Consider the following 19,942-nt stretch of genomic DNA (forward strand, 5'->3'; position numbering starts at 1 on the left):
TGTTGTTGAGAAAAACAAGGAGAAATAGTCAGGTTGTATTAATTCTATTAACGTGTTTGTAACTTTTTGACGTTTTTTAAGGGGTTTAACTGTAAATGTATGTTTAAAAGAAAACTAACAAAGGCGTTTTTTACACATGTGTTCATCATTTATTGTTTAGTTTCGTGAAGACTTTTAGGATATAACTATATAAAAATATAATATGACAACCGTTGCTGTGACAACCCCTCCTGCAAGCGTGGCACAAGCCAAGTTAGAGGATTACGCTTTATCAGGGGAAGAGCAAGAAAAACTTGCAAAGGCAAAAAAATATGCCATGCAAGAAAGTGTCAAGTATGTTCTAATGAAACAACAGTCACAGGCAAAACAAGCAATGGAAAATGTCAGTGCTCCAGTTGCAATGCCTGGCTTGCCTGGAATGCCGTTTATGGGTATCGGTCTTGCAGGAGAAAATATGTTTCTGCAAAAACAACAAGCTTTAGTGCTAATGTGTAGAGTGTATGTAGGATCTATTTATTATGATTTAAAAGAGGAAATTATCAGGAATGCATTTTCACCTTTCGGACCTTTCAAATCACTTAATATGTCGTTTGATCCAATCACTGGAAAACATAAAGGATTTGCTTTTATTGAATATGAGTGTCCGGAAGCTGCACAACTTTCCCTAGAGCAAATGGGAGGAGTGATGCTTGGAGGAAGATCAATTAAAGTCGGAAGACCTGCCAACATGCCACAAAGTCATCCTGTTATTGATTTACTACTTGATGAATCAAAACTGGCCAAGCGGATTTATGTGTCCTCAGTTCACTGTGATTTAAACACAGAGGATTTAAAGTCTGTGTTTTCAGCATTTGGAAACATACTGTCATGCACCCTAGTTGCTGATCCAATTACGGGAAAACATAAAGGTTATGGCTTTGTCGAATTTGATGCCTTACAATCAGCTAACGATGCTGTATCGTCGATGAACTTATTTGATTTAGGTGGTCAATATTTACGAGTAGGCAAAGCAATTGCCCCAGCTGGTTTAATTATACCAGCCGGTAGTTCATTTAATAATAACCCATCAGGTACTTCAGGAATTTCAACAAATGTGATCAATATTGGATTACCACCTGCTGTTCTTCAAACCAGAATGGCTACTGCTACTCCAGCTGCAAATCCAACCTCCAGATTAGGGATTCCACCTCCCGGGATCGCAACTCCTACTCTAGGAGGTCAAGCTCCAAACATTCCCCCTCCTGGAATAGCACAATTGCCCGCATCCATAGCTTCAAAACCTGCTCCTCTTTCGAACAAGGCCAAGGAAAACATGGAGCTTCCAAATACACTAAGTGCTCAAGAAGACATGAAACTTTCAGGGGTGGAAGCAAGACATATGGTGATGCAAAAACTGATGAGAAAAGAAGAGTCTAAAGTCATGGTCCTCCGAAACATGGTTGATCTTGAGGATATAGATGAAATGTTGGAGTCGGAAGTCACGGAAGAATGTGGAAAGTGTGGTCCCGTGGATCGGGTGATCATTTATCAAGAGAAACAAAGTGAAGAAGAGAATGCTGTTGTGTTAGTGAAGATCTTTGTACAATTTAAAGAAGTTCAATATTGCGCTAAAGCAGTCGATGCTATGAATGGACGATGGTTCGGAGGTCGTAAAATACAAGCAGACATTTTCTCGCAAGAAAAATTTAATCATAATGATTTAAGTGGTTAATTTTTGCTTTAGTTGTAATTTTTATTTCTTAAACACTGAATTGTTAAATGATCTTACAAAGAAAGAAAACTGTATTGTTTCTAATTGTTGTGTAAATATTATTCACATACAAAGAGGGAAAAACACACATGTTGCAAATTAAAAATATTGTAAGACCGCGTTAACATATGATTGTACTACAAATTTTTTAAATATTCGCTATTGATTTGACTTGGTAAGGTTTTTTAACGGCTTTGCTAAGTACTGTAGTAAAATATCGTTGATAAAACTTACCAAATAAAAGTTTTTTTTTATAAAGTTATATTGGCCAAGGAATGCAACTTAACAGGTTAGTTTGTTAAAATATTTTATAAAGTCTAGTTAAGGACGTGTTCTATGCTGTTTTTTATCCAAGTTGGTGGGTTACCAATAGAAATCGCTTGGTCGTGTTGCAAATTATTGCGCTTCACAGCCGTGGGTTTTTAATTCAATCTTTGGCAATACTGGTATTTCCATACCGTTTTAATTATAATAAATTAATTAAACCACGTTAATGTAATAGCCTAATATTATCTTATATATATATATACTATTTTTAACTCATTTGGCAATTTCCATTTAGAAACTACTCGTCTTAGGGTTATTTCATAAAACTATTTTGTTTAAAAAGTAAGTGAAGAATGTAATTGTAAACAAGTGCATAAAATATCGTAGGTCATTTTAGTTTTTTCAGTTCACTTACCCTTTAAACTTGCATGACTCACTAAATAACATAAGAATAGCAATATCATGTAGTGTTTACAAATTCTGTATCTACGCTGCATTTATTTCATGTACCACTTAATCGCATTCGAAACCACGCGATTTGGTTGTGTATATTTCGCGATAATCTAAGGCGTGGAACAGGTAAAGGAAAATAAACAACGACTGCAGAGTCTTAAGTACTTCAATGTATTTTTAACCACAAGAATTCTGTCTTGCTGAAGTTCTATAAACAATACGAGGTCTGTTTACGCGAGAGTGTTACTTTAAGAAATTGTTTACGCTAGAGCTTGAATTCGCGACGTTACGAAGGCTGTTTATTGTCGCAAAACTGGTTAATCCAATCCGGTTTCGTTTTAAATCTAAATTCGTAAAGGAATTTATTGCAAGTCAAAGTGATTAGCTACTACTTATAATTTAAATACAAGCAGGTGATTTTTCTCGGAAATACGTTGTTAACTTATTTATTTTTAGCCCCGTGATGTCCCTAGAGTTTAGATCAGCAAAATTTTTTGACATCGGTGTAATTTTATAATTTGCCTTAAAGCACAATTCAGGTTTATATAACATTATTACCAACTTTATAAACTTATATAATTACGGTTCATCTATTAGAATTAATACTTGTAATTAATTCTACTCACGAAATAGTAAATGCATGCTTATTTTGCTTATGAACCCTGAATAATAACCGAGGCCCATATATTAATTTGTTCAACTTATTTTTAAAATAATAATTTGTAAAGTCCACAAAAATTATTTTTTATTTTAAAAGCTAACAGGAACACTTTGTAAGTGATTTTTGAGTTAAATATTGTAACTGTCTCGTAAGTTAATTTGTTTATTCGCCAGCATGGTTGAGTATTATTCTAGCTGTCAAGAAGTGAGAAGGTAACGCGATAACACAAGACCGTATCGGCGATTACAAAAATACTTGCACCTAAATAAATAAATATTTTACATGGAGGATATTAAACGTCTTCTTGAACAGGTTCTGCTGCCTACGCCCACTTTTTTGGCGGGCTATATAATTTGACCTAATTGCTATCAGTAGGTCACGTTTAACATTTAAAAAGAATTGTTTTTAAATTCGTGGAACACAAAGCCAAAATATTGCTTTACAATCACTTAAAACGCTGGTATTTCACGTTGCTGAACCCACGCGTGGAACTAAAGTTCAAGTTTGATGTAATTAAAAAAGCAAGGCAACTGACCTTTAAAAATGAATGTACAGTCTGTCATTGCTGCAAAAAAAACATGAAGTTAACGGTGCGTCGTTAAAGGGCCAGTGTTAATTGGCTTATTAAGGCCTTTAGAGCATCAGACATATCAGGTTTGATTTGATATCGATCCGGAACTCATTAAACGGTTTTCTAATTTCGCTATCCTGTTTTTCTGGTTACAGCGCCCGGGGTTAGGAAACTTTCGACTCGTGACTTGGTCCTTGTAGTAGGGCAAAGTGTGGTTTTATATACCTGGCCCGAGAAACAACAATATTTACTTCGAAATTTGCGGTCATGACATCATCAGCTTCATGACGTTTGTGTTAAAGAGTGCGCAGCAGTCACAAGTCGGATTATTCACGCTGGTTGGTTAGTCGTAATAAGAGGTTAGATTAATAGGCAAGTGGATGACGAATGAATGTGGTATGTTGTATAAGACTTTTGTTTTTATTGTTGAGTTGCAGCTAAAGGTCAACTACCGAAATTTGAAGAAAATGTAACCATCCTCGGATAATAGCAAATAACATTTCACGTATCTCACATTTGTAGATTGTATATAAGCCAATAACTCAAGGATTGGTAAACAGTATCATTATAAAGTTGCGACAGATTTATATAAAATGTTAATAGAGTTATGTTAAGCTAGAAAAGAAATTGTTTTCGCAATATTGTACCCTAATAAAATCGGTACATAAATTTTTAAATAATGAAAATTAAAAAAATTTAAACTCAGTTGCACAGATGGGAAAGTATTCGTTTAATTTTAATTATTTAAAGTAAAGTATTTATTAAATTTAACATTAAAATAATTTTTTTTTCGTTGGCTTAAAATGTTTTAAAAACTAAACCACCAAAAGTTTAACATTTTGTTTCTTGTATATTTTTAAACTTTAATTCGGAGCTTTATCAGATTTTTAAATGCGAAATTAATTATTGGTTTAAAAAATTAGCATATACTGTACAGTGTTTATACTATAGTAAATGTCAGCAAATTTATTACGATAATCGATTTGTAGTTTTCCTAGACAAAATTTAAATATAGTTTGTATTATGTAAATGTTCAGTAAAAGTAAATAAACTAACCTTTAAAAAATAAGATAAACAATAAGATATTAATTTTAATACGTAGAAATACAATAACATTTTTTTTGCACTTGATCTTTATTTGAATGGTATATTCAAGTAATACTTTAAATATTTGTGGTAATAAATGTGTGAATTTAAAGTGGTTTAGATTATACGAAAAAAGCGTAATTGGCATATATATTACACTGTTATTATTATTCTGTCTATTAAATATTTAAACATACACATTTTTTACGTTTTATTAATATAATGAAAGCTGTTTTGTTTAAAAGTTTTTTACGAAAAAATTTTTCCTTTAAAAAAATACATTTTTAGTTCAGTGAACATTTGGAGCAGAAAAAATTGATTTTTTTGCAAATATCTTTTAGATTTTTTTTAAAAATCAGAATGGATAACACTGCGTTAAGTAGAGCACTGAAAAAAGACAAAAACGGATACTTGTTTCATCCTAAATCACACGACTCTCATGTTATGGAAATTCTTAACCAACAGAGATACGACCAGGATCAAAATTGCTGCGATTTAACTCTCCTGGTCGAAGGATCGCGGGTGCTTGCTCACAAGGGCGTACTCGCTGCGAACAGCGAATATGTTCGACGACAGTTATCAGTTCTATCTAACCGCAAAATGAATCAGAGTTCGCCAGGGTTTACTTGTAAGAAATTCCACAACGACGAGTTTGATAAAGACTCGAACTTCCACGCCCCGTGGCCTACTGACCCAGAAGGAAAACACTTTAAAAACCGGACTCGATCTGCAAAAGCAACCAAATCAAAATTATGGAACTCGGGCTTTTTGGCCTCTGTTATGACGTCATCAAGTGTGACGTCAACACCAGATGTCCTCCCACTGCCTGGAATCAAACTGAAGTATTTTGAGCAGGTTTTGGACTTCATGTACACTTCGAGTCTTTCTATTACCCAGAATAACGTGTTTGGATTGTTGCTAGTCTCTTGTTTTTTGCAGGTAACAATTAAGACTTTTACAAATCATTTTAAAACTTTTTAATAGGTAAGTTAAATCATTTTGCAAGATGAAGAAATATTGAAGCCAAATTAAAAAGTAGAAACATTATAAACAGCAACGTCATCTTTACAAAGGTTGTGATATACAAGAGTTTTATAATCGCATTCTTGTGGACCACTAACCTTTATACAATATGTCAGATTATATAACTATACACCAAACATGTTTATTAGTTTATACCGCTTATTAAAGGTCAAACTATTTTAAACAAAAAGTGGTTTTCTTATCATGACATATTGTAGATGAAATCTTAACGCCTACACATTTGCTTAATCAACACCACGTACACATAATTCTCACCTTGTTAAAACATAATCGAAAAACGCTTTAAAAAGTTGGCAAAATATACTTCTATCTTTTAGGCAAATTATTTGTCATACAATGTAAGGTATTCTTATTGATCTATAAACATAATAAAATGGTCTTAATTATTACTCTATTTTATGTTTAAGTTTTACGGACTGCATTTAAACCGTCGTTATATGGTCGTAACATATAACTGCCCGTTTAACTTTACTTTTATACCATAAACGGCAGTTTTTTTTTTATTTAGAAGGCCAATAAATTGGGTATATATGTATTTTATTAATTATAGACTATATGGTATTAAGATGGAAAAAGTTTAACATTAGCTGACACTTTACAACAACGAATCTTCGTTTTTAGATACGGGATTTAGATGAGGCCTGTATTGCTGTTTTAACTAACGAGCCCAAATGGGAGTCCTCTACTCGAAAATCGTTTAAAGTTCGGCACACAAAGGCTGCGTTGAGACTAAATTCTCATCGACCAATCAGCAACGCTATACCTGCCGTAGCGTCCCGTGCTAGATCAGCACCACAATTGACTAAAAAAAGGTTAGTCGGAAAAATTGTGCTCCAAAAAAATTTACACCTGTTTCGAGAAAAAAGTTTTGTTTTTGGGGATTACAAAATTTTAAAAAATTATTTAAAAAATATGACATTTACAAAGCTTTACAAAAAACGCTTTTAGTGTAAAATTTTTAAGGTTTAAAACTTGTTAAATTTTGTTCAAATTTTTTTACCTTCCCACAGCCGCAAGTTTCCGAAAAACTTGTTGTCTGACATTTAAAAAAAACAAGATTTCGTAAAATTTATATCTCGGAAAGTTCCATTTATTTTAATATTACGCAAAACCATACCCTTATACTGGTTAAATCTATAAATGGATGTCAGAAATTCTTTACGACAACGCATTGGAATGCCGAAAAACATATGAGGTCATATATTCAAAAATCAAAATTAAAAAAAAAATTTTTTTTGTAGATTGGCGAGTTCCGACCTAAACCCACATGACACGGAAAAACAACAAGTCATTTGCCAAAGTAAGTAAACCAATTAACAGGAAGCTTGTAATCATAACAACGCCATAATCAGTACATTGTTATTCAACAAGTACACACCTTGATTTTTATCGTATTTTATGGGTATTACCGAAGTCGCCTAAACTTCGTTAATCTTGGATTACGGTTCCGTTAGCTCCTAGCTTCTGGACCAAGTTAACCCAAACTTACCTGGAAAAAGTAGCGAAAAATAAACTCTATCGCACACGTATATCCAGTTTACAAACCGCGGTAGTTTATATGGAGATACTGTCTTGTTACTTTTGTAAACAGTTTTCGGCTACTAATACCTAAACATAATTTAGGCAAAGCACGACTTTATGTTTTTGCTGTCCCACACCATAATACGAATTTGCCACAATTTTGATAAATTATCACTTTCTCATAACAACAACCCTCTCATTATCTTCACCATAAAAAACCCGTAAGATTAATAGGTAAGGTCATAGTCGTTCTGTTTTCAAGGAATTTATGATTAGGAATTAAGAAATTCTGTTTTGGTCACTGCGACTGACCTTAGGTCATGGTAAGCCTAAACACAGCAACACAAAAGTCTTCAATCAAATTTCGCACGAACAAATTTGTTTTGTTGTTACACAGATCGCGTCAGAAGTTACTCGTGTGCAGCCAATCAGCGTACAAAGGTCGACCCGATTTCGGCCAATCAGAAGACAGAAACGAACTTAACAGACACGCCTCCACGACGAGATGTTTTCGAGCTGAAAACAAACCAGAAATTCCTAGCAAGGGAAACCAAGTCAGACAACAACAAAATCAAATCAACATCCGTGTTTGACTTGCACAAAATTTCCCATCAGGACGGCACTCATCTCTGGAACAATCCCGGCCGCAAAAGATTCAAATGTGATGAGTCATATTCTCTGTCAATGACTAATCGTTTTGATGCTAAGAAACAGAAGCGAAGCGAGAAAACAAATTTGTCCTCTCAATCGAATAGTAACCTGCAGTTCAATGACAAATCTCATACCCAGACTAGCGTGGATAAGAATATCTTTCACTCCAACATGTACGGCCTACCTCCTATCATAGATTTCCCATGTCGTAGTACACCTCCTACATTTTACATGCAGCCCAACCCCTTGTTTGTCAACGAGCAGTTATACACACTTCCATTACTCCCGCAGTGGCCTCACTTTATAGACAATATCCCGCCCGTGCCTTTGGATTGTAGCGTACCCCATATAAACCCTCAGCATTTATTCAGACCCGGTGATCGATCCCCGCCGCAAAAATATGATGTTTCGAATATTAAACATCTTAGAAAACGCAAACTTCTTTCTGCTGCCTACGTGGATAGCGAGACTGACAGCGTTGGCGCCGTCGAAAACTGCGGCGAGCCCTTGCGGGTAAACTCAATCGAAGATTTCCACAGTCGGGAGGACTGCGACGAGACTACAAGCACTTGCCTGCCAGTTCCAGGCGCTAACATCAGGTTGTATCCGGCGGGAATTTCCAGTGACGTCAAGGCGCTAGCTCGGCAAACTGCTCGCTAAACTTGTTTACTCGACACTCTAATCAAGGTGAAGTCGGAATTCCTTTTTTCTTTGCACGAATATATCGCCCAACGTCATCGTCTTGCCAATTTTGTCTCACTTTGTTTCCGTGCGTGCTGTGACACAAAATCAGCCTCAGTAAATAGCTAACAATGCGTTTTTTTTGTTACTAAAAATACTTTAAAAAAATTGCCAGGTGACAATTGTACTTTGTTGTTGCAATATTTTCTTTGCGTTTTTACTTGTGTTTCAGGTATTTTAATATCATAGAAACTATTAGAATAAGTAATGTATATTTTGGTGTATTTTGTATAGATGTATACTGTGTGTGTTATATTGTGCTTTCTTATGGAAAACAAGGTTCTGATTATGATTGCCCAAAAAATCCGAATAAGTTTTATTCTTATACTGTTTATAATAACGTTGATTGTGAATACTGTGCGAATAGTGAAACAGTTTTTTTAATTTACTGTTAATTGTTTATGTGGTTATTTTTTTTAAATGTTCCGAATACCACATTTCTTTTAGCTAAATGTTCCAGTTGTAAATTGTATTTATGTGAATAATGCCTCTTGCTAGAAATAAAAAAGTTAACATAAATTTGCCCTTGTTTCCAAACCGCATGGAAATATCCAACACTTGTTAATATACAACAAGTTTACGGAATTTTGTTAAAGAATAATCCTTTAAAGTTTAGGAATTTAGGTTTTATACTTAAGCTTCAAAAAACTAGGCCACAAGGATCGTATTGTTTAATGTTATCCTGTACGCAAATTTCGCAAATTTAAGCAACTTATAAAACTAGGTTAGATTTTAAACCACGAAAAAATTTATTGTAATAAAAATGTTTTGATGATAAACAAATAATTGTACAAAGCAAAAGTGTCGGTATTTAATATAAAAAGCCCTAACGCTAGGTTACAGATAAAATCTAATTTCCAAGAACGATTTTTGTAAGAACCGGTTTATCGAAAGCATAAGTGTATGGAAAGTTTTTATTTAAAAACCGCAAATTTTGATTTTTTGTCATTTTCGTCAAACAAATTTTGTAATGTCGGATTCAAAATGTAGGTTATGGATTAACTTTTGAAATTCTGCGACTGACATTTCTAACAGCTGGTTTTGCCAACCAAAATGTTATTTTTAGCTCAGTACCGACTCGCAATATTAAAACCTTATTAATCTGGTGTAATTACTCAATCGCAGATCAAGTTTAATTTAATCTCATGATGCTATCGAATCAAGTGTAATGCGGTACCAAAAGTCCAAAAACTCCAAAATTCTTTTAACGTTAGGCATAAAAGCCAAACCTTAAAATAAAATTTTAAAGCTTAAAATATACTATATCGTAATTAATAAAATTTTAAAGTTATAAATAATTTATTTGCATTTAAGTCTAATTAAAGTAACCCAATTTAAAAAAAAATACTTTTTCGTTTTTTTTTTATTATTGTTATGATTTTTATTAATTAAAAATGTAAACTTTTATGACATTAAAAACAAATTTTGTTTTTTATTTAATTTTGTAATTGATAATAAAAACTTTTTTTATAGAGTTGGGGATAACCTGTATATTAACACTTGTAGTAATTGTTTAGGTGATTTTTAGATTTTAAAGCCTTTAAAAAATTTTTGCGTGACAGTAATTTTTTTTCAACCATTTTTTGTTATTTTAAGGGTAAATTATTAATTTAACAGGCTAATTTTTTTTTCAATATTTTACTTAATATCGATCGTAATACTATATTAAAACTAATAGATCGTTGTAGGATTAATGAAAGATAAAAAATCTGGCATTGACAAGCTGATTAAAAAAGTCATTTGCACGTGCAAATTTTTTTGTTATGTCGTTTGTGGCACATTATTTAATATTGAATAAATAGTTTGTTTTTGACTAATACAGCCCATCGACCTATTTAGTATGACTATAAATTATTTATGCAAAAATATTATAATCCATTATACAGTCAAGCAATATAGTATGTTATGTTTTAATAAAGGCTTAATCTGTTAATATAGAAGTAATATTAGTTTTTTTTTAGAATAAATATTTTTTTATTATAAATTTATTTTTAGTTTAGATATAGCAATCCACGATTTTTGAATTGTTAAAAATGTTGTTAACATTTTGTATTCGATTATTTACTACTTTGTTAAGTTGGAATGCATTGTTTGTTGGAGTTATTATTATTATTGGAACACAACTTTATTTGTGGAGAAGTCAAAAAAACCAGGCTAAATTAAAATTGGATGAAGCCATTAAAATTAAAACCGAAGCAAAAGAAAATGAAGTAAAAGAACAAAAAGATTTTGAAACGGAAGAAAACACATCGGAGATAGAATCTGAGGAGGAAATGAAGGAGGCAGAATTACTTGAAGGGTTTACTCCTGATGCAGTCGAGTTGCCTCCAATTGATCCAGAGGGTCCTGACAAATTTCCTGGCTACAACAAAGAAGATTTAAATGAAGTAAAAAAGGCAGCTTACATGCTTCATAAACTAAATCCTCCCAGTACAGAAAATCCTCATGAACGGGTTAGTTTAAATAAAGTTTTTTCAATTTTAATAATTATAGTTTATATATTTTATTTAAAATTAGGTTCCTGTCTGTCCTTTCGAAGCTATGTTGTTTAAAAGAAAACGAGAAAAGGAGGAAGAAAAGAAGTTGGTTAGGACTCTTACGCATCCTAAAGAAGTCCGGGAGCAAAGTCAGGAGGAGTTAGATTTAGCTGAACTGAAACCGGAGAATATTACAGTCCAGCAAGATGAAGATAATAATTCAAATATAAGTGCACAGGTAATTTAAACTTTAGCAAAAATAGATGTTTTAGTATTGTACAAACATGTAATATTTATTTCCTAAAATTTTTTTAATCTTAGTAGGTTGGTGATTTAAATGTTTGTTTTTTACTTTAATTTTAATTGATTTGATAGGCAATGGCTGATATTGAAGCGGAGATGTTGGATTCAAGTATTTATCTTAATGAAGATGGTGAAGGTAATATAGTTGGTTTATTTATCAAGTTTGTTTACTTGAAAATTAATAGCGTTTTTATTCTATTTTCTTATTAAGGTGAAGAAGAAAAGGGTGTTAATGAAAAAGTATTGAACAAAGAGGGTAAGTAAACATTATAATAATAATACTAAAAAGAAATTCAGGATTTGGAAAGACCAAATTTAACTCAAGAGCTACATTTATTAATTTTAGCTACTGAGGTTGTTAAAAATTCCATTACTTTTGCTCTTACTGAAATGGCAATGGAAAGTCTAATAAGCTTTGATCAAAAAGAAGCCAACATAGAGACAGGACAAAGTGAATCAGAGAGTGTTATTGAAGATATTGATGTAAGGGTACATGGTGATGCTGGGAAGATGATTGATAAAACTAAAAAAGTGGAAAAGGTGACGTTTCTTTCAAGTGGAGAAAAAGTAGGTGAAATTACAGGGAAGTTAGAAAAAAATCAAGAATTAGAAAGCAGGAGAATATGTGAGGAGATTTTAGATAGCATCATTGAGTTTGCTGTAAAACAAGTTGAAGACTTTAACAAGAATATTGACAGAGTTTCTACTAGTTTGATAAGACAAGCAGTTTTAAAAGCAATTCTTAAGTTAGAAGGTTGGTTAAAAAAAAAAAAAAATGTACAGTACTATAAAATCTGTTTTTTTTTGCAGCAGAGCACAAGTTGTTGACTAAAGAAGTTGAGTTTGAATCAAGGGATATGTCAGCTTACAAACAAGCTGCAGCTGCCATGACACCAGAGGAAATAGAAGAAGAACAAAGGTAATGTAACAAGGTTAACAGAGCAAGTAACCCAAACATGTATCCTAAAACAAAATCATTTAAAAACAAAATCTTTCGTGGACAGTCTAAAATGTTTAACACTGTATTTAGAATTCAGCAGGGCCAGTTGGATAAAATAATGTTGATCATGAAAGAACATCCTGAAATGTTTGGATCTATGTCCAATGAAGATATAGCTAACCAAGCTGGAATGTATTGCATGTAATTTAAATATATAAAATTTAAACAAACAAAAATTTGTAAACTTGATAAAGAAACGTTAAAATTTAATGACATATAAATAAGATGGAATGAAACATAATCCCAAGTTTCATATAGTGAGCATTTTGGGTAAAAAGGTAAAAGTATTGGAAATATGGTTATACTAGTAATATAACGTTTTTCTATTTCTTATTGTTGTTTATTTAATTGTGTTTTTTTATGCTGTTTTTTTGAATTTGAGGTTTTACTGCGTAGACTTATGTCTGCCTAGTATTTTGTTTATTTTTTGTTAGCTGGTAAAAAGGGTACTATATTTTACATCTGCTACACATCTATACTGTAAACTTATTTCATATCTGCCCGATAACTGTAATTATGCTGCTTGTTTATAAGGTCCTTTATTTTTGTACATCGCTTATATAGTTTTTATTGTTTTTGTCAACTCGGATATTCCAAAAAATGTCACTGTCTTGCCCAAACTCTTGTCTTGATATCTTGTATAAATTCTTGCCAATTCTAAATGAAGATAATGCAGTTTTAAGAAGGATTTTACAGTATCCAAATTGCTTGTGATTTACAATCTATTCTGTAAAATTTGTATTGTGTTTAGGTAGTTGGTATTTAAATAAAGATGTTTATTGCAAATAAAGTAAAAACATTGTGGTTAGGCCAGTTGAAGTAATGCTCAGATAAGAGTTAAATATTAAATCCATTTAAACTTTGCATTAAATTGCCTTGTAAGTAAATGAAAGTCATTATCTATAAATCAATATCAAAATAATTGTCTTTTTTATTGAGGATAAATTAGTGTTGCAAACTGGAGAAATTAGAAGATGACGGTAAGGTTGATGGCATGCGTTTGTTTTAAATTTTAAATTGTTAGTAACTAAACATAACTAAATAACATTTAAAAAGCAAATATTGAGGCTAACAAATTGAAAAAAAACGGTTTTACTTAACCACGCGATGTCTCAAGGCATCACATCATAAGATACATGCCATGTTTTCAAAAATAAAAGAGGTGTGAACAAAGTTTTGTTTCGTTTAATAGCTCATTTATGTGTTTAACTTCTTTAAATTATAGAGAAACTACGCTTATTATAGTCATAAATAACCTAGGCACACGTTTTTGAGATTTAGTTTGATTGAACTGTGTAAAACTTGCCAAAAAAACTTTCAAACGTCTATAAATGTTTTAAACGTTTTTGATTTTGAATCGTGTAAAATTTATAGAAAGAGGAAATATTAGCAAAAGCTAAAGCATGTACTTTAGGCAAATATAAATTATCTATCATAGTTTTTTGTCTTAAAGAGTCTACTTAATATTTTTTGCCATATTGACCGTATTGACGCTTTTTGGTTTTGCTATTAAGATAGCTTAGTACAAAAACAATTAAAGATTATACTGGCATTTTTGACCAATTACTAAAATAATAATGACCTATAATATTTCAAAACTAAGAATGTAGTTACATGTCTTGCTTGTATTTAATTACAATTTTTTTCAATACCTATAAATAAAAATTAACAAAACTTATGTTTAAAGCCACATTATGTCAGATTTCAATGTGATTGTGAAAGCTCCTGGGAAAATAATATTGCATGGGGAACATGCAGTTGTTTATGGAAAAAGGGCAATTGCATGTGCAATTGATGGAAATATAACAGTAAGTGTTTTTTTAATTAAAAATTTGAGTAACCTACAGATATTAAATAAAGTATATACATGTTTTTGTCAAAATAAAACTCTTTTATTTAAATAAGCATTTTTAAAAGTTGTTATTTGTATAATAATACCTCATTAATATTCTGTTATGCAATATTGCTGTGTAAGAGTTATTTGGGTTTTTGCCTGTTGCTGATGCAGCATATTTTAAAAGTCTTGTTTTGTTTTGACTCAGCAGTATTGGGTCAAGGTCATGTGATTGTTAAATTTAAACAGCATAAATTGATTGGCTTGCTATTATTTAACATTTAGCTTTTATAAAAGCTTTAATTATCTAGCCTATTTTAAAGTTTTAATTAATTTTTAAATTGTTATTTTTTTTATATATTAAAAAGACTGTATATTAGTATTAGTATTTAACAATGTACATAAGTTAACTTGTTTTTTTGTTTTAATTTAGGTGGAATTAAAGAATAATGTAAATGATGGTTTAACGATATCAATGCAAAATTTAGAATCATCCATAAAAATTCAGCAACATGATTTAAAACAATTATACCAAGACCTTACATCAAATAATAAATCAAATAATGAATATTTTGAATTTCAAAATCAAGTACGACAATTTATTGAGGGCCAACATTATTCCACTAACCTTCTGATGCAAGTTGCAATATCTGCCTGCGTTTATGGTTATTTAAAGGTAAATTATTTACTAGTTCTATTGTTTGTACAAATTTTGAAACAACTTTTGATTGAGGTTAACTCTAGTTTATGGTCTGACCTAATGACAAGTAATCAATAATTTACGATTTTAATAAAACTTATTGGGTAAAGCTTTTAAAGGATTAGACAAAATGGTAAACAATTATATTAGCTTTGCCTTTTACCTTTTAAATCCAATTTAGTTCAAGTATTTATTTTGTTTTCAAGTTCTTTAAAATAGGTCTGTTAGTATAGCTTGTAAGCATGTGAATGCTTTACATAAAAGGGTGTAAAATAATTATATATAGATCTTGACAGACTTACCAAGCTTTTGTTAGGTTTGTAAAAAATTTCGAAGCAGAAACTTAATTTGGGTTTTGATTTATATGTTACACTCTGAAATTTAAATTTATTATCAAATGTGTTTGTGTTCTAAACTTGTTTCATTTACTATAATATATTTATTTAAATAACTGTTTGGTAACAACGATTATATTTCTAGGTAGTTATCCATGACAAGAATTTAAAGTTTCCATCTCTTAGTATAACAGCAGTAAGTGACAAACTACCATTAGGAGCTGGGCTGGGTTCCTCAGCTGCTTTAAATGTAGCACTTTCAACTTCACTTCTTATCTTTGCTGAATCTATCTCTGTTTCAAATGTAAATGGTATGTTTATTGTCAAATAACCTTAATCTTAAACTTGAAATTTTAATGAAGCATTTGTATATATATATTTAAAAATTTAATGTGTTTTAAATTTGTGAACTTTTTATGTTTTTACTTAGAGTGTAGATTGTGATATTTTTAGTGATGTACTGACAGTATTTTGGTGATTTTTAGTAGGCAAAAATGATTATACAGATACTGTAGTATAGGGTTTATTATTATTTATAATATCTGGTCATTTTATTACTTCCTATATTTTTTAAATGCAAATATTATCAGTAATTTAACTTATATTGTATTTAATGCAAAACTCAAAATGGTATACTGAAAATAGCATAATATATACATTATCTTAATTAAAAATGAACTCTATCATATATTTTTCTTTTTTTTTAGACCAAAACGAGCAAACATTAAACGAGATAAACTCGGTGGCTTACAGTATGGAAAAAGTTGTTCACGGAACCCCTTCTGGCATTGACAACACTGTTTCAACTTATGGTGGTGCGGTTGTATATAAGAATAAAGAAATGCGTAAACTTCCGAAGTATGTTTGTTATGAGTTTATATTTTTCGTGTTAATTTTAAATTTAGTTTTGGGAAATTTTATTCTTAATAATCCTAATGAAGATATTTAACTATTATGGGTCTTGTATTAAATATTTTATTGTGTATACAGTTTACCTAAAATACAAATTTTTATTATTTAGTTTTGCCAAGTTAAATATTTTAATTGTTGATACTGGTGTGTCAAGAAATACAAAAGAATTGGTTTTAAAAGTAAAGAAAAAATATAATAAGGTTTGACAATTTTTAAAGCAGTTTTTTAATTTAAATATAAACATGGCTTTGTATAAATAATATTTTTGTTTAAAGGAAAAAGAATTAATGTCAAAGTTAATGGAAGATTTTGAGAATATTAGCAACAAAGCAGAATCAATTTTATCAACAGAATATAATTCTAATTCGAATGTAAAATATATTGATTTAAAGGTAATAGAAAAATGTTTTGTTCAATCAATAAGTTGAATACATTCAATAATAACAAATTAATTATTAACTATTATTTTTTAGAAACTGATTAACAAAAATCATGAACTTTTGAAACAAATTGGCGTCAGTCATTCTAGTTTAGAACAAATCAAAGAATGTTCAACAAAACTTGGTTTTGGTTGCAAATTAACTGGGGCAGGGGGAGGGGGTTGCGCTATTATATTGTTAGATAACAACCAAGAAAAAATATTGGAGTTAAAAACTGAATTAAAACAAATGGGTTTTAATAATTGGGAAGCCAATTTAGGAGGGAATGGTGTAAAAGTTATAGAATATAATGGAATTAGGTTATAAAACTCACATGTACTTAAAAACTTGTTTATTTATATATTTTGGGCAGAAGTCTCAATTTGTAGTAACTATATACTGCATAAACAAGCAATTAATTCTGTTTGAGCTTGAACTTTCACTTTGTTTTAACACAAAGGAAGTTGAAATCAACTTTCAATTAATCATATTTAAAGTTAAATTGAATTTTTATTCTGTGTAGCAAAAAAATGTTAAAGTTGTGAAGAATATGCAAGTTAAAAGTCTCGATTGTGATTTAAATTTTAATATAATATTATTTTTTTTAAATCACTGATTTAAATTTTGTTTTACAGATATAAATTTTTGTATAAAATTAGGTTATGACTTAAATTAAAACTGCACAAAATTGAAGATGAGCAACATGTCAGAATCTGAGTCGGACACAGATGGCTCCTCCACATCCAAGAACCCTCCTGGGACCTCATCAAAGAAGACCTCTGTTACTATTAAGTGGGATGAACTAGCGATCCGTGTGGCATCACTTCAACAAGAAAACCGAGTCTTAAAAATGGAGTTAGAGACATACAAGCTTCGTTGTAACGCTCTGCAAGAAGAGAATAAAGAACTGCGGCAAGCTAGTGTTAACATACAAGCTAAAGCTGAACAAGAAGAGGAATTTATCTCGAATACTCTAATGAAGAAAATACAGGAGCTAAAAAAGGAAAAGGAGTTGTTGGTGAACAAGTATGAGACAGAGGAAGAATTTTTGACCAATGAGCTACAACGACAACTTAGTCAACTGAGACAAGAAAAAGTTGAATTAGAACAAACTCTGGAAAAGGAGCAAGAAAAGCAGGTCAACACTTTGATGCGTAAAATCGAGAAATTAAAACGTGAAACCCACGATAAACATTACAAACTAGAAGAGCTTAGAAGGGAGAAAATCGAGCTTGAAAACACTTTGGAAAAAGAACAGGAGGGCTTGGTTAACCGCCTGTGGAAAAAAATGGACAAATTAGAAACTGAAAAAAGACTTTTGCAGGAGAAACTAAACCAACCAGTCAGTGCACCTCCGTCTCCAAGGCAATCAATTTCTTATGAGAGTAACTCGACTAGTGAAAACTTGACAGCTCACGTCAGATATTTAAAGAAAGAAGTCGAATACTTGCGGCGACAGTTGAAGAGCATGCAGCAGGATCGAAACTCAAAAGTCTCTCTTTTCATGAGCGAAGAAAAAAATCTAAGAGAGGAAAATGCTAGACTACATCGGCAACTTTTACTAGAAACAGAACGTCGTGAAGCATTGTCAAGACAACTGTCAGAGTCCGAATCAAGCTTAGAAATGGATGAAGAGAGCCGGCATAGTCTCGAGTCATTATCCGGTCCTTCAAGTTTAATAATTGGCTCGTCGAGACAAAGAACTGTGTCCAGTCCTGTGCCACCTTATGTCATGCAAACGGCACGACCTATATCACCCCATTCATCCAATATGTCCACTGTTCCATTTTCTCCACCTTCTCCTTTAGCATCTCACACAAACTTAAACCAACAGCAACAACCTAGCACATCGGCTAATACTTCAATGCAAGGTTCGACTCTGATGTCAAGTAGTCCAAACCCTGGCCAGCGTAACGCGATGACCACTTCACCATCGCCAAGGATTGAACCCATGGCTGCTGATAAGTTTTTAAAACCATCCCCTCCACCTTCTCCTGGCACAAGACCGAAAGCAATGCAGGATTCGTAGTCGTTTGTGTTGAGTTTAGTAAATTATAAATGAGCAAATTACCATGATATTGCGAAGTTTTTAACAATTTGCCAATGTCAAAAATCCACAGAACAACCAACTTTACCTATCTTATATTAACATATCATAAAGCTTTATAAATAGGTTCATTTACACTCTTATAATAAAGAATATAAATTAAATAGAAAAAATTTAAATTTAAAAGAACATTTTGTTTAAATGTAAAGCTAAAAGTATTAGTGTTTAATTTTATTACTTCAATCTCTTATGTATATTATAACCAGCATGTTGTTTACCAATTCCTAATTTATTAATATGTGGGTGCTTTAAAATTATTTACAATTAAATTTTAATAATAAACAATTTGTGTTAAAAACACAGAAGATATTTCATTTTATAATATATTTCACGTTAGTCTGTATTTTTACACTGATAATGTTTTATTCATTAAAGTTGTTAATAATTAATAATCAATCTGATCTAACAGCTATCTGTCTAGACCTAAATTTAAACTGAACAAACAAAAACTATAAAAAATATAAAAAGCATTAATCCATGTATTGATTAATGCTTTAATATTATAAATTAGAAGCTATCCATCTAAGCTAATAATTTTGATATTTGCTTGTTTGCATTAAAGCTTCAATGAAATGATTAATTTTGCTTTTTGCAGGGTATCTTTATAACTTAGTGCTTGCTAAGTTGGTTTCTAAAGTTCATTTGTTATAGTAGTTGTTATGGGACTGTATGCTTTGAGTGTTATTTATGCTAAGTCTGATATATTGTAGGCTTCAAATAACGCTTATGTATGGTCATATTCGAAATTTAAAATTTTTGCACCATATTTGTTTTTTTTTTACAAATTTCGATGTTGTGTTTTATAAAACTAAAAAATATAAATCTGGATTTAACATTACTAAATTTGTTTACAAAACAATGTGTAACATAAGCATAATTTTTAATTTTGTTATAATTATTAATTTTTTTGGTGCCCACTTTTTAATAGGTGTTCACTTTTTGTTTTAATTCACGTGATAAAAATTTTAGTTCAAACGTTTTTTTTTCAACCTAAAAATGATTTTTATTTTGTATCGCCAAATAGTTTGCAAGCTAACAAAAACACAATTTTTTTTTTTGCGGTTTCTATATTGTTGTGTGTTAAATCTTATTGCTTTAAAATGTTGCAGA

General features: G+C 31.1%; 4 protein-coding genes and 1 pseudogene across 6 annotated transcripts; all 5 read left to right on the top strand.

The window, feature by feature from the left end:
* Window positions 1-168: 168 nt before the first annotated feature.
* On the top strand, window positions 169-2,012 carry LOC145754537 (poly(U)-binding-splicing factor PUF60 pseudogene; annotated as a pseudogene).
* A 3,100-nt stretch (window positions 2,013-5,112) lies between these two features.
* LOC145755002 (uncharacterized) lies at window positions 5,113-9,264 on the top strand. Its single transcript, XM_082571190.1, has 4 exons — window positions 5,113-5,727; window positions 6,454-6,644; window positions 7,074-7,132; window positions 7,751-9,264. Exons 1-4 carry the CDS (start codon window positions 5,149-5,151, stop codon window positions 8,662-8,664), a joined length of 1,743 nt encoding a protein of 580 aa, XP_082427316.1. The 5' UTR covers window positions 5,113-5,148; the 3' UTR covers window positions 8,665-9,264.
* A 1,481-nt stretch (window positions 9,265-10,745) lies between these two features.
* Window positions 10,746-13,305, top strand: LOC145755280 (uncharacterized). 3 transcript variants are annotated; one of them, XM_082571504.1, is made up of 6 exons: window positions 10,746-11,198; window positions 11,263-11,460; window positions 11,598-11,661; window positions 11,737-11,781; window positions 12,336-12,444; window positions 12,556-13,305. In XM_082571504.1, exons 1-6 carry the CDS (start codon window positions 10,779-10,781, stop codon window positions 12,668-12,670), a joined length of 951 nt encoding a protein of 316 aa, XP_082427630.1. In that variant the 5' UTR covers window positions 10,746-10,778; the 3' UTR covers window positions 12,671-13,305. The 3 variants fall into 3 exon arrangements, with proteins under 3 accessions (XP_082427630.1, XP_082427631.1, XP_082427632.1); XM_082571505.1 differs by having other exon boundaries at window positions 12,339-12,444; XM_082571506.1 differs by having other exon boundaries at window positions 10,746-11,132.
* A 399-nt stretch (window positions 13,306-13,704) lies between these two features.
* On the top strand, window positions 13,705-17,360 carry LOC145756031 (mevalonate kinase-like). The gene is made up of 7 exons (XM_082572265.1): window positions 13,705-14,333; window positions 14,793-15,035; window positions 15,540-15,705; window positions 16,102-16,252; window positions 16,416-16,506; window positions 16,582-16,698; window positions 16,780-17,360. Exons 1-7 carry the CDS (start codon window positions 14,220-14,222, stop codon window positions 17,050-17,052), a joined length of 1,155 nt encoding a protein of 384 aa, XP_082428391.1. The 5' UTR covers window positions 13,705-14,219; the 3' UTR covers window positions 17,053-17,360.
* A 4-nt stretch (window positions 17,361-17,364) lies between these two features.
* LOC145756030 (coiled-coil domain-containing protein 6-like) lies at window positions 17,365-19,942 on the top strand. Its single transcript, XM_082572264.1, has one exon. The coding sequence runs from the start codon at window positions 17,420-17,422 to the stop codon at window positions 18,752-18,754; it is 1,335 nt and encodes a 444-aa protein (XP_082428390.1). The 5' UTR covers window positions 17,365-17,419; the 3' UTR covers window positions 18,755-19,942.

The sequence above is a fragment of the Corella eumyota genome, chromosome 6 (assembly GCF_963082875.1).
Source record: "Corella eumyota chromosome 6, kaCorEumy4.1, whole genome shotgun sequence".
NCBI classification, from domain to species: domain Eukaryota; kingdom Metazoa; phylum Chordata; class Ascidiacea; order Phlebobranchia; family Corellidae; genus Corella; species Corella eumyota.